This window comes from Lineus longissimus, chromosome 1 (genome assembly GCF_910592395.1).
Source record: "Lineus longissimus chromosome 1, tnLinLong1.2, whole genome shotgun sequence".
NCBI lineage: Eukaryota > Metazoa > Nemertea > Pilidiophora > Heteronemertea > Lineidae > Lineus > Lineus longissimus.
Window position 1 is genome coordinate 28122447 of NC_088308.1, and position 11807 is coordinate 28134253.

At 41.3% G+C, this 11807-nt stretch overlaps 2 protein-coding genes across 5 annotated transcripts; both read left to right on the forward strand.

The window, feature by feature from the left end:
* Nucleotides 1-569: 569 nt before the first annotated feature.
* LOC135495892 (alanine racemase-like) lies at nt 570-5511 on the forward strand. 3 transcript variants are annotated; one of them, XM_064784919.1, is made up of 9 exons: nt 570-800; nt 1346-1423; nt 1965-2123; nt 2430-2617; nt 2795-2887; nt 3916-4055; nt 4231-4355; nt 4685-4820; nt 4992-5511. In XM_064784919.1, exons 2-9 carry the CDS (start codon nt 1354-1356, stop codon nt 5344-5346), a joined length of 1266 nt encoding a protein of 421 aa, XP_064640989.1. In that variant the 5' UTR covers nt 570-800; nt 1346-1353; the 3' UTR covers nt 5347-5511. The 3 variants fall into 3 exon arrangements, with proteins under 3 accessions (XP_064640989.1, XP_064640972.1, XP_064640981.1); XM_064784902.1 differs by having other exon boundaries at nt 572-800; nt 1346-1501; nt 4992-5509; XM_064784911.1 differs by having other exon boundaries at nt 574-800; nt 1346-1501; nt 3934-4055; nt 4992-5507.
* A 1363-nt stretch (nt 5512-6874) lies between these two features.
* Nucleotides 6875-11765, forward strand: LOC135495908 (alanine racemase-like). 2 transcript variants are annotated; one of them, XM_064784933.1, is made up of 9 exons: nt 6875-6916; nt 7083-7238; nt 7717-7875; nt 8429-8616; nt 9405-9497; nt 9670-9791; nt 9967-10091; nt 10449-10572; nt 11027-11765. In XM_064784933.1, exons 1-9 carry the CDS (start codon nt 6895-6897, stop codon nt 11379-11381), a joined length of 1344 nt encoding a protein of 447 aa, XP_064641003.1. In that variant the 5' UTR covers nt 6875-6894; the 3' UTR covers nt 11382-11765. The 2 variants fall into 2 exon arrangements, with proteins under 2 accessions (XP_064641003.1, XP_064641011.1); XM_064784941.1 differs by having other exon boundaries at nt 7083-7160.
* The last annotated feature ends 42 nt before the right edge of the window (nt 11766-11807 follow it).

The following is an 11807-nucleotide window of genomic DNA, read 5'->3' on the forward strand; positions in this document are numbered from 1 at the left end:
ATTATAAGAAGGAGTTAGAATCTCATGATCAGAAATAGTTTAAGAGATAGTGTGGCGAGGAAGTTGGCTATGAGACGACAACGTGTACAAAGTATCAATCAATTAAGACTTGTTTTTCGTCGAGAGGTGCTGACATCTATCGACAAAGTTTCTACGCGGGAATTTCAAAACTGGCTGGTCGACGGCTGATGGCCACGTGTTAAAAAGTTTCCCCAAAACTACTTCTGCATGTAGTAATGACAAAACCTTTGGGGTCATCGTCTTCACGTGGCAAGACATAAACTAAATCACCAGGCACCTTCCATGTGAAATAATGACCCATGTCCGTCAGTGTTCTTCCATAATATCATAATCAAGTTTAGGTTAGGCCTACTCCTTAGTCTCCTCTCCTGCGTCAAACCAGTATAAAAAAATGTCGAGAGGCGGAGTATATTGAAAACAACTGATGATAGGATGGGATCCATCAGTTATTTGACTCAACAGTCCATTTATCAAATTCAAAGTCCTTATCACCAACAGCGCGGACATCTTATCAGAAATTATCACAAACTACAAGTATATACATCTGCGAATGAGAACATTGAGCCACTTGCTAGCTATCGAGTGCCATTAGGCATGATTAGACTCATTTGTGCAGTCCATTTCGTCATCCTCATCGTTCTACCTCAGTCAATAAGTATAGGCGACAGGACGAGGCCGTTCCACTGCGTTGGGAGTGGATTCATAATCGACGGATGATTAAACCTCGTTCACATCTGGCCATATTTCGGACCTGGGTCATGTGAATGGAACCTGAATTGGTAAGCAATTGAACACTTTAAATAATCCTCTTGGTCTCTTACTCTCTGAAGGCTGAAATCTATAGATAGGTCACACAGGGTCCTACAGCATCTCTGGCCTCCAACTCCTATATCACGTGATCTAAGAACTTATTTTGAAAGCCGGCTGATCACATCGTCCATTTGGCCGTATGGTCCTTTTAGATACCGAATATTATGTTCATTAATTAATGATACTCCTTTCTTGGTTAAACTAACGTAGACCAATGTAAATAAAACTGCATATATTCTGCACTTATAGCCCTCTGTTATAAATTCTCGTCCTTGTGTGTAAGGCTCCTGACTGAGTTTGCAGCATGTAATAATGATAATTTGTAATTATTTTACTCCGAATCTTAATAGGTTGCTGGTATATAATGAACGTGTTTGAATGGGAATGGAAATAATTTTAGTGCGAGTCTAGGTATTCTGATGTTCTCACGCAAGACAACTGCTCAACTCCAGACGCGTTGGATTAACTCACTGCATTCCTGTTATAAACCAGCTAATCGGTTATCAATTTTCAGAATTAAAGATGAATGAAACCTCTTTACTCCAAGATGAATCTGAATCGGGCGGTGACGTATTCGCCCATGTTGGTCGCTGTACGTACCTCAGGATAAACCTTGATGCCATCACCCGCAATGTGGAATACATCAGAGCAAGATGCGCGCAACATACGGGTAAATGCTATTGTCGGGGTTGACTTTGCGTCTCATTTTGCAACCAACTACAATGTCAACCTGACATGGCATCTTACGTTCGCGAGTTCTTTTTCTCGACGGCGTCTCACATGTATCCTGATACAAAACATGCTCCAACCAGTACAATTTTCAACTGAAGATTACCATGGCATATATTAAGCTTATTTTTCCTGATCAGTTATCAAAATCATTAAAAATATCATGGAAATTGGTTGACATGAAACTTCAAATTGGCAAGTAGATTTTTGTTGAATACGTTTACATCATGGTAAACTCCATTTGCCTGGGGGAATAGCTATAACAAAATGGTCGAATAAATGTATTGTGTTGTCCTAATTCTTAGGTCAGCCTTCGTCTCCAGTCTTTTGTCTTTAGTCTCAACGTCTTCTGTGAGAGTTTCTCGCCGAGAAAAACATCCAATGAATCCACCCTTCCGTTGTAGGCATCATTGCAGTCATAAAGACAGCTGCCTATGGTCATGGCAGTCAAGTCGTCGGGAAGCACCTTAGAGCCATCGGTGTTGAGAGACTGGCAGTTGCCACAGCTGGAGAAGGGGCTCTCCTCAGAAAAGCAAACATAGCGGGACCAATACATGTATTTGGTGAGACTTCTTATACACTGTCTAGTACTGTTAAGTCGGCCAGAGATCATCATGACTTTCAACTGGCCATTGAGATAGTTATTTTGCCCCATCTGGTATTTATGACTTTTAGATTTAAAATAATTGTTGCCTGATCAACTGTACAGTGTTCTTCTGTCCAATATTTATGACTTTGCCTTACCAAACAAAGAACATTGGCGAGTCAGGGGCGTAGTGTGTAACTCAAACTAATCTCCATCAATTGCATTATAACTTCGTTCACGTCTCTTGTACAATGTTGCCGAAACCTTGTGAATAACCTTACAGGTAATGCACATCCAATCGAAGCCAAAGACCTCTTGACGCATGATCTGATACCAACTGTGAGTTCAAGAGATTTCATCAAACAGTGGAGTAAACTGTTGAAGAAGGAGAGCTGCAGGTGTAGAAGAAATTCTGTTAGGGACAGTGACAAAGGAACAGGCATAATAGAAAATGGCCTGGGACATGTTTTTGTAAGTTTTTCAGCTTCTTTTACAGTTCTTTTGGATTATGCTTTGGCGATTGCATCCTCAATGAGAATTCCAACACCTACAGTCTCATAAGCAAGTCTCTTGTAGTTCCATAATGTAGATGTCAGCTGAGCTACAACATATTCCATTGCTTTAGTTTCGTTTTGTTTTGTTGTTGAGGATGTGTGTTGCCATGGCAAGGTGGCCATCAAGGTCGACACTGGAATGTCAAGAAACGGCATCAAACCGAAGGACTTGGATGATTTTGTAGAGGTAAGTTTAGTTTGCTTGGACCAATAGCACAGAAGAAAGTCAATTCAGCTAAATAGTACTCCACGCTTGCTGTGCAACCATCACTGGTTACCCGGATCCAGACCATATGAATGTCATTTTTTGGCCATCAGGACGCCAGCATTTTTCTGTAGGCCTATGCAAGGTCGTATAGGCACAGATTGAAAACCAGGAAAAAAGCATTTTATTTAATCTATAATGACTTACTCATTCTACGCATTGAAACTAGATTATAATGTACAAAGAGTCAATTCTGTGAAACAGTTGGCACTGCAAACTGTCCTATTTTCATTAATATGAGGTTGACCTGTTTCTTCCTCAATAGCCATGGCATATCAGCAATTTATCACCCCTTGTGACAGAACCAACTTCTGAAAGGTCATTTGGCATGTTGACTGATTGGCATTATCATTATGTACAGTTAACCCGTTCACATTGTTATAAGCTGAAGTGAAACAACAAGGTCACCTGATCCCTTGTATCGGCATATAATGGGGTTGATGTGGGGGAACTATAGCTGTGCCACTAACTTCAGTCCACACAAATAATTGATGGATGATGAGTCTGTTGTGATTCTTTGAATATACACCGCCCGCTAAACGTGATACATGTCCATGGCCAAGCCAACAACTCTTGATCTCAAGCTTCTTCCCTTTTTCCTAACAGCCAACCGCATACTACATCATATCTTTCGTTCTCTAATACGGTGAACATGAGCATGGCGTATCAGACCAGATGCATCTATTATTTTGCCCTTGTGGCAGATGGCCACCAACAGAAGTAACCCTTGGAAAGCTGGCAAAACGTTACATCAGCAGCGTATACCAACAGTGTGACTGCTGGGTACATTTATTCAAATCTGCCAATCAATAAGGTCATCATCTGGTCCGCTACTTCGCACAGTGGTCAACTTGTCCACTCACCAAAGCACTGATATCAGAGGGGCCAATTTTGACAATTGTTTATGCAAAGTGAAAAACTTGAATCTCACATAGATAACTTTCATAAAGATAACTTTCTACATGCAGCTGTGTGACGAGGAGGGTGTGGAAGTGGACAGCATCTTCACTCATTTCTCAAAATCTGCCAATGATCATAGTTGGACACACGAGCAGCTGGAGAAGTTCTTGAAAGTGGCGGCACCATACAGGTAGCGCACTAAATTTACTCTATAGCACCCTCTACAAGGGGTAATCTGTCAGAATGTACTCTTATGTATCGTAATGGGACTCTTTATGCAAATACATGAACATGGACCTTGATATAGGTATATACACTTGTGTATGGCCCTGCAATAAGTTTTTTATCTTTATCGACTCTTGCAGGTCTAGAGGGGTTAAACTACACGTTGCCAACTCCGGTGCCGTTCTGAATGGTTATGGAACGGACCTGGACTTCGTGAGACCCGGCCTCGCCCTTTATGGTCTGATGTCAAGCCATGATTTGAAAAGTATTTGACACAATCACCAAAGACGAGACTATTTTAATAGCTTTTATACATACTGCGGCGCAAGGGATGCAGCGGTCAAAGTAAACCCTGTACCCCCCGCCCCCATGGTTAGGCGATCGACACTTAGTCAAGATTTGGCATTTCTTACTGCAAGGGGCTCACCACAAGGGGCATACTCCATAGATATTTCACTGATTAAAAGCAACGATATGCTAAAAAATATGAAGGAGTCAGCCTATACATTGAGACAAAACCAGCAGTAAATGGTTTTAAAGCCACACTTTCTTCCCAGTATCTGTTCCTCAGAGTACGTTTTGTTTTCATTTTAGATGTGGATGGACCAACAGACCTTGAAGTTCAAGGTGGTGACATTGGCCTTCAACCAGCCTTAGCCTGGTTAGCCAAACCAACATTGGTGAAAACGCTAATGCCTGGCAGAATCATCGGCTACAACAACACCTACAGGTAATGACAGTTAATGACAGTTTGAAATCAAAGTAACTTATTTGGCAACTGGTCTCTATAATGCGTCATCAGCATAACCAAGTATTCATAAAGACCATTCTTTATGAATACTTGGTATGACAAACTGAAAAAACAATAAGATTACCCCCAATAACTTCCATTCCTTTTCAGGACGGAGAAGGAAGAAGTTATTGCTACAATCAGTGTTGGTTATGGAGACGGATTTTCAAGAGGTTTTTCAAACAATGGCTATGTAAAAATTCAAGATGGCCACCACTACCCAGTCGTTGGTGTCGTTTCGATGGACGCAATAACAGTGCGAACTGATAGTTTAGACGATGTGAATAAAACCTTTTATCTGATGTCAGACGATTTTGATGCAAATACGTCAATTTTTGCTCGGGCAAGGCAGCTTGGAACAGTAACTTACAATATTTTGACAGATTTAAGTGTGAGAATACCAAGGGTATATTTCAGGGATGGGAAATTGCACAGCATTGTCAAAGATATCACAGATATGTATTGATATTAAATGGAGTGTCAAGAAGTCTCCATGGAAACCAATCTGACAACACAGAGGAGAGGACACAGCGGGTTTCGTTTCATTTTAATGGCTAAAAGTTGCAAACTACAGTATAGATATGTACTTAATTGTCAATGTCTTTTGAGTTATGCAATAAAAAAACTATTACAAAAAAAATCCTCGTGGTATGTTTTTAAATGAGACAGTTGGCCTACTACTGATGACACTCTGAATCCGCAAAAACCAAATTGAGACAGTGTGAATCTCAATGACAAATGAAGACAAACCCCGAACGTCTCCTCAACACCAGTACCCGCTCATAACTCATCACGAATAACATTCTCAAAGTTTATGTCACATCAATTCATCACAACTGCCATTTTTATCAGATTGAGATCAAGATCAGTGATGGCCAGTGTCATCCTGAGACCAGGTTTTTGATACTCCTACCGCTTAGTAATTGATGAGGCGGAATTTATCGCTGGTTTGGAGAATGGGCAATCATGGGCTACCTAAAATGATTGCCACCTGGCAAAGTGAGGATGATGTAATGCAAGAGGGAGTGAATTCCCATAACGCCATTCGAATGAATAAATTATGAAGTAGCTTGATTTACCCGAAGCGAGCCATACATTGGATGGACCGTCATACCGAGCTCCCTGGTATTGCAGATTATTCACTTGGATCGAGGTTACTTATCTTACATGTACAGCAAAGCACGTGACCGGTAACCGGAAGCTTACGCCCCCAAATCGAGTTCATGACGAGTGAATTGCCGTTAAGTACCAGTCTCTATAATGAGTGAATGGAGGAGACTGGCGAGTTTAGAGTCGAGAGGTGCTGACATCTATAGATAAGGTTTTTCTACGCGGGAATTTCAAAACTGGCGGGTCGACGGCTGACAGCCACATGTTTAAAAGTTTCCACAGTGATAACAAAATGGTCGAATAATGAATTGTGCTGTGCTTCCTTTAGTCTCAACTTACGTTTGCCTAGAAAAACGTCCCAAAACTCCGCCCTTCCGTTGTAGACATCATTGGAGTAATAAAGACAGCTGCCTATATGGTCATGGTAGTCATGTCGCCGGGAAGCACCTTAAAGGCATCAGTGTGGAGACCGGGTGTGGAGAGACTGGCAGTCGCCACAGCAGGAGTAGGGGCTGTCCTCAAAAAAGCAAACATAGCGGGACCAATACATGTATTGGTGAGACTTCTTATACACTGTCCAGTACTGTAAAGTCGACCAGGAGCCATCATATGACTTTCAACTGGCCATTAAGATAGCTTCTGTGGCTCCTGATCAACTGTATACAGTGTTCTTCTGTCCAATATTTGGCGAGTCAAGTCTCGTAGCCCAAACATACTTCCATCAATTGCATCATTAACTTTGTTCAGTTCTCCTGTACAATTTTGCCAAATTGCAGTGCACATCCAATCGAAACAAAGGATCTCTTGACGTATGATCTAACCAACCAATTGGTGGTGTCAGGTGGCCTGATATAAAGTGTATGGTACTTCACCTGCATCAATTACTTCATGTTGCCCGGTGAATATGCTAGAGTCCTCCCACCTTGGTAAGAAAGAGGACGAGTTTTGAAGTTTCATTTTCTCAGTTACTATTTTTTTTCACACCTATCCCAGCTCGATCTTGAAGGACATGTGGACAACTGCTCAACTCCAGACGCGTTGGATTAACCCACTCCAGTTCCGTTAACTAGTTAATCGGTTATCCATTTTCAGAATCAAAGATGAATGAAACCTCTTTACTCCAAGATGAATCCGACTCGGAAGCTGATGTCTTCGCCAAGGTTGGTCGCTGTACGTACCTCAGCATAAACCTTGATGCCATCACCCGCAATGTGGAATACATCAGAGCAAGATGCGCGCAACATACGGGTACGTGCTATTCTCTTAAAAGTCTTTTGTCGGGGTTGACTAGTTGCACCTCATTTTGCAGCCATAACTACAATGTATATGACATCGAACGTTCGCTCTCTTTGGTCGGGCTCCCTTTCCCGGTGGCGTCTTCGTGGATTATGTATCATGATATAAAACATGCTCCAACCAGTTCCATTTTCAACTGGGGGTTTATCATGGCATATATTATGTTTAATTTTCATGATCAGTTATCAAAACCATAAAAAAATATCATGGAAATTGGTAGATTGGCAAGTAGATTGAAGAGGTTTGTTAAATACTTTTATATCATGGTAAACTCCATTCGTCTGGGGGAATAGCGATAACAAAATGGTTGAATAATGAATTGTGCTGTCCTTCTTAGGTCAGCCTTCGTCCCCAGGCTTTGTCTTTAGTCTCAACGTCTTACGTTGAGAGTTTCTTGCCGAGAAAAACGTCATCCACCCTTCCGTTGTAGGCATCATTGGAGTCATAAAGACAGCTGCCTATGGTCATGGCAGTCAAGTCGTCGGGAAGCACCTTAGAGCCATCGGTGTTGAGAGACTAGCAGTTGGCACAGCTGGAGAAGGGTCGCTCCTCAGAAAAGCAAACATAGCGGGACCAATACATGTATTTGGTGAGACTTCTTATACACTGTCTAGTACTGTTAAGTCGGCCAGAAGTCATCATATGACTTTCAACTGGCCATTGAGATAACTTATGTGGCTCCTGATCAACTGTATACAGTGTTCTAAGTAAGTAAGTAAGTAAAATTTTATTGCTCGATCTTACAATAAGACAATGCAATATAAAAGCACGCATACACAGCACAGCACAGGACAATACATATATTATAAAACTGGTGAAATTTGAAATGGGTTATAATTAGGACGATAATAGACAGAGTGTAGGCTACTGATATGATGACATGCTTATATGACAATTAGAATGACAAGGATAATGATAATGATAATGATGATGATAATGATAATCAGATGAGAATCGATTTGTTCTTCTGTCCAATATTTACGACTTTTAGATAAAAAATGATTGGGATTGCCAACCAAAACAAGAACATTGGCGAGTCAGGTTTCGTAGTGTGTAACTCAAACTAATCTCCATCAATTGCATCATAACTTCGTTCAGGTTTCTTGTACAATGTTGCCGAAACCTTGTGAATAACCTTACAGGTAATGCACATCCAATCGAAGCCAAAGATCTCTTGACGCATGATCTGATACCAACTGTGAGTTCAAGAGATTTCATCAAACAGTGGAGTAAACTGTTGAAGAAGGAGAACTGTAGGTGCAGAAGAAATTCTGTTAGGGTCAGTGACAAAGGAACAGGCATAATAGAAAATGGCCTGGGACATGTTTTTGTAAGTTTTTCAGCTTCTTTTGCAGTTCTTTGGGGGTATGCTCTGGAATTCAGGCCTTGGGAATTGCATCCTCGATGACATTCCTATACCGACAGTCTCTTATTATGAGCAGATGACTATAAGCCTAGGCCTATAAGCAAGTCTCATGTAGTTCGATATTGTAGTTATGGCCGGACTCCCCTATGCGGTTTCAGACTTCGCTAGCGCAGAGGTTGCGGAGGGAATACCTTTAAATCTTCAGAATCTTTGGGCCTCTTGTTGAAACTAGGCTGAAGAAGCCATGGCAGAACAATGAGTCTGAGAATACTTATCAGCAAGGTTCTGACTGCCACATCAGCAGAGCTGACATGACACCAGACCTCTTGTCAATTCGGCTGGGCACCGGTGTGCAAGGGATAGTAGTCCTAGGGCTGATAGTCCGTGTAACAATAGCCCGCATTGCTAAATGTTTTGGTTAGGGTTAGCGGTACAATAGATCATGCTGCTTAATTGGTCAAATACAATGCTACCGGACTATGACTCCAGACTATATCCGCTGTCACACCGGCACCGACGGGTCCTGATCATACTCCAGCGCAGTGATAGTAGTGTGGTGAGGCGGTTTATGTCTGTTTTAGAGAATGGGGTCCTGTTGGATGTGGGGCCATTCAAGAGAAGTTATGAAGCTTAACAGTTTGGTGATTTCAGCAGCTCATCAATGCCCATCGAATATACTTCTCGCACTAATTTTGCATGAACTACAACATATTCCATTGCTTTAACTTCGTTTTTTGGTTGTTGTTGTTGAGGATGTGTGTTGCCATGGCAAGGTGGCCATCAATATCGACACTGGAATGTCAAGACACGGCATCAAACCGAAGGACTTGGATGGTTTTGTAAAAGTAAGTTTAGTTTGCTTGGACCAATAGCACAGAAGACAGTCAATTCAACAAAATTCCAGTATCGTAATTTTTTTAATTGCGAATTTGCACATTCTGTCTCATCATGTTCGAATGGTAGCCTAGGCCTCTTACCTCATCACCTGTTTTCATACAGATAACTTTCTACCTGCAGCTGTGTGACGAGGAGGGTGTGGAAGTGGACAGCATTTTCACTCATTTCTCAAAATCTGCCAATGATCACAGTTGGACACACGAGCAGCTGGAGAAGTTCTTGAAAGTGGCGGCACCATACAGGTAGCGCACTAAATTTACTCTATAGCACCCTCTACAAGGGGTAATCTGTCAGAATGTACTCTTATGTATCGTAATGGGACTCTTTATGCAAATACATGTACATGTACCTTGATATAGGTATATACACTTGTGTATGGCCCTGCAATAAGTTTTTTATCTTTATCGACTCTTGCAGGTCTAGAGGGGTTAAACTACACGTTGCCAACTCCGGTGCCGTTTTGAATGGTTATGGAACGGACCTGGACTTCGTGAGACCCGGCCTCGCCCTTTATGGTCTGATTTCAAGCCATGATTTGAAAAGTATTTGACACAATCACCCTAAGACGAGACTATTTTAATAGCTTTTACAAAGTAAACCCTGTCCCCCCCCCCCCCCCCATGGTTAGGCGATCGACACTTAGTCAAGATTTGGCATTTCTTACTAGGGGATGGGTTCGACACTTATTCCGCATATATGCATAAACTTGAAATTACCTTGCAAGGGGCTCACCACAACGGGCTTACTCCATAGATATTTCACTGATTAAAAGCAACGTTATGTTAAAAAATATGAAGGAGTCAGCCTATACATTGAGACAAAACCAGCAGTAAATGGTTTTAAAGCCACACTTTCTTCCCAGTATCTTTTCCTCAGAATACGTTTTGTTTTCATTTTAGATGAGGATGAACCAGCAGACATTTGTGACATTGGCCTTCAACCAGCCTTAGCCTGGTTAGCCAAACCAACATTGGTGAAAACGCTAATGCCTGGCAGTATCATCGGCTACAACAACACCTACAGGTAATGACAATTAATGACAGTTTGAAATCAAAGTAACTTATTTGGCAACTGGTGTCTTTAGTGAAAATTTGGATTGGCTGGGCGCATCAGACTCAGCTTGTGTACCACGTGTCTCAGGACGATGCTATAATATGCTAGTGGTTGATCGGTTGGATGAAGATGTAGGGCCAAATTCATAAAGGGCGTTTAAGGGTTAGACGTGTACAACTTCTCTCTAATCAGTTTCAGGGCTTGTTCATATTCTGTGAAGATTTACAAGAAGGACCTGAATCTGTCTATTCAGTAGTTAAACGCTGTTTTAAGCTAAACGCCCTTTATGAATTTGGCCCGTAGTGTTCATCGCTATGCGTCATGAGTATAACCAAGTATTCATAAAGACCAATCTTAATGAATACTTGTATGACAAACTGAAAAAACAATAAGATTACCCCCAATAACTTCCATTCCTTTTCAGGACCGAGAAGGAAGAAGTCATCGCTACAATCAGTGTTGGTTTTGGAGACGGATTTTCAAGAGGTTTTTCAAACAATGGCTATGTAAAAATTCAAGATGGCCACCACTACCCAGTCGTTGGTGTCGTTTCGATGGACGCAATAACAGTGCGAACTGATAGTTTAGATGATGTGAATAAAACCTTTTATGTGATATCAGACGATTTTGATGCAAATACGTCAATTTTTGCTCGGGCAAGGCAGCTTGGAACAATAACTTCCAATATTGTGACAGATTTAAGTGTGAGAATACCAAGGGTATATTTCAGGGATGGTAAATTGCACAGCATTGTCAAAGATATCACAGATATGTATTGATATTAAATGGAGTGTCAATAAGTCTCAATGGAAACCAATTTGACAACACAGAGGAGTGGACAAAGACAGATTTTGTTGCAAGTTCCAAAATTCTTCAAGAGGTTTGATGTTTTTTTAATGAAGATCATGAATATCTTTTACACATTTGATATTTTTACCTCATGGCACCAAAGTCAAATATTGCTGCGCACCAGGGATCCCTAGAAATCCACATCCGTTCATCAAGAGATACAAATCTGGACTACTGCATGGTATCCGGTAGTGTTAACCACCAGGCTATGAGGCTACTCATAAAATAATACTGCTAAATTACTGCTGAATTGGGTTTGGAGAAGCTCCGTCTCCAGTCGTGATCGCACGCTATCTTTTGAAAATAAAGCATTCATTTAACCACTCGTTTTCCTTTGTTTTATTCTCTTAAGGAGC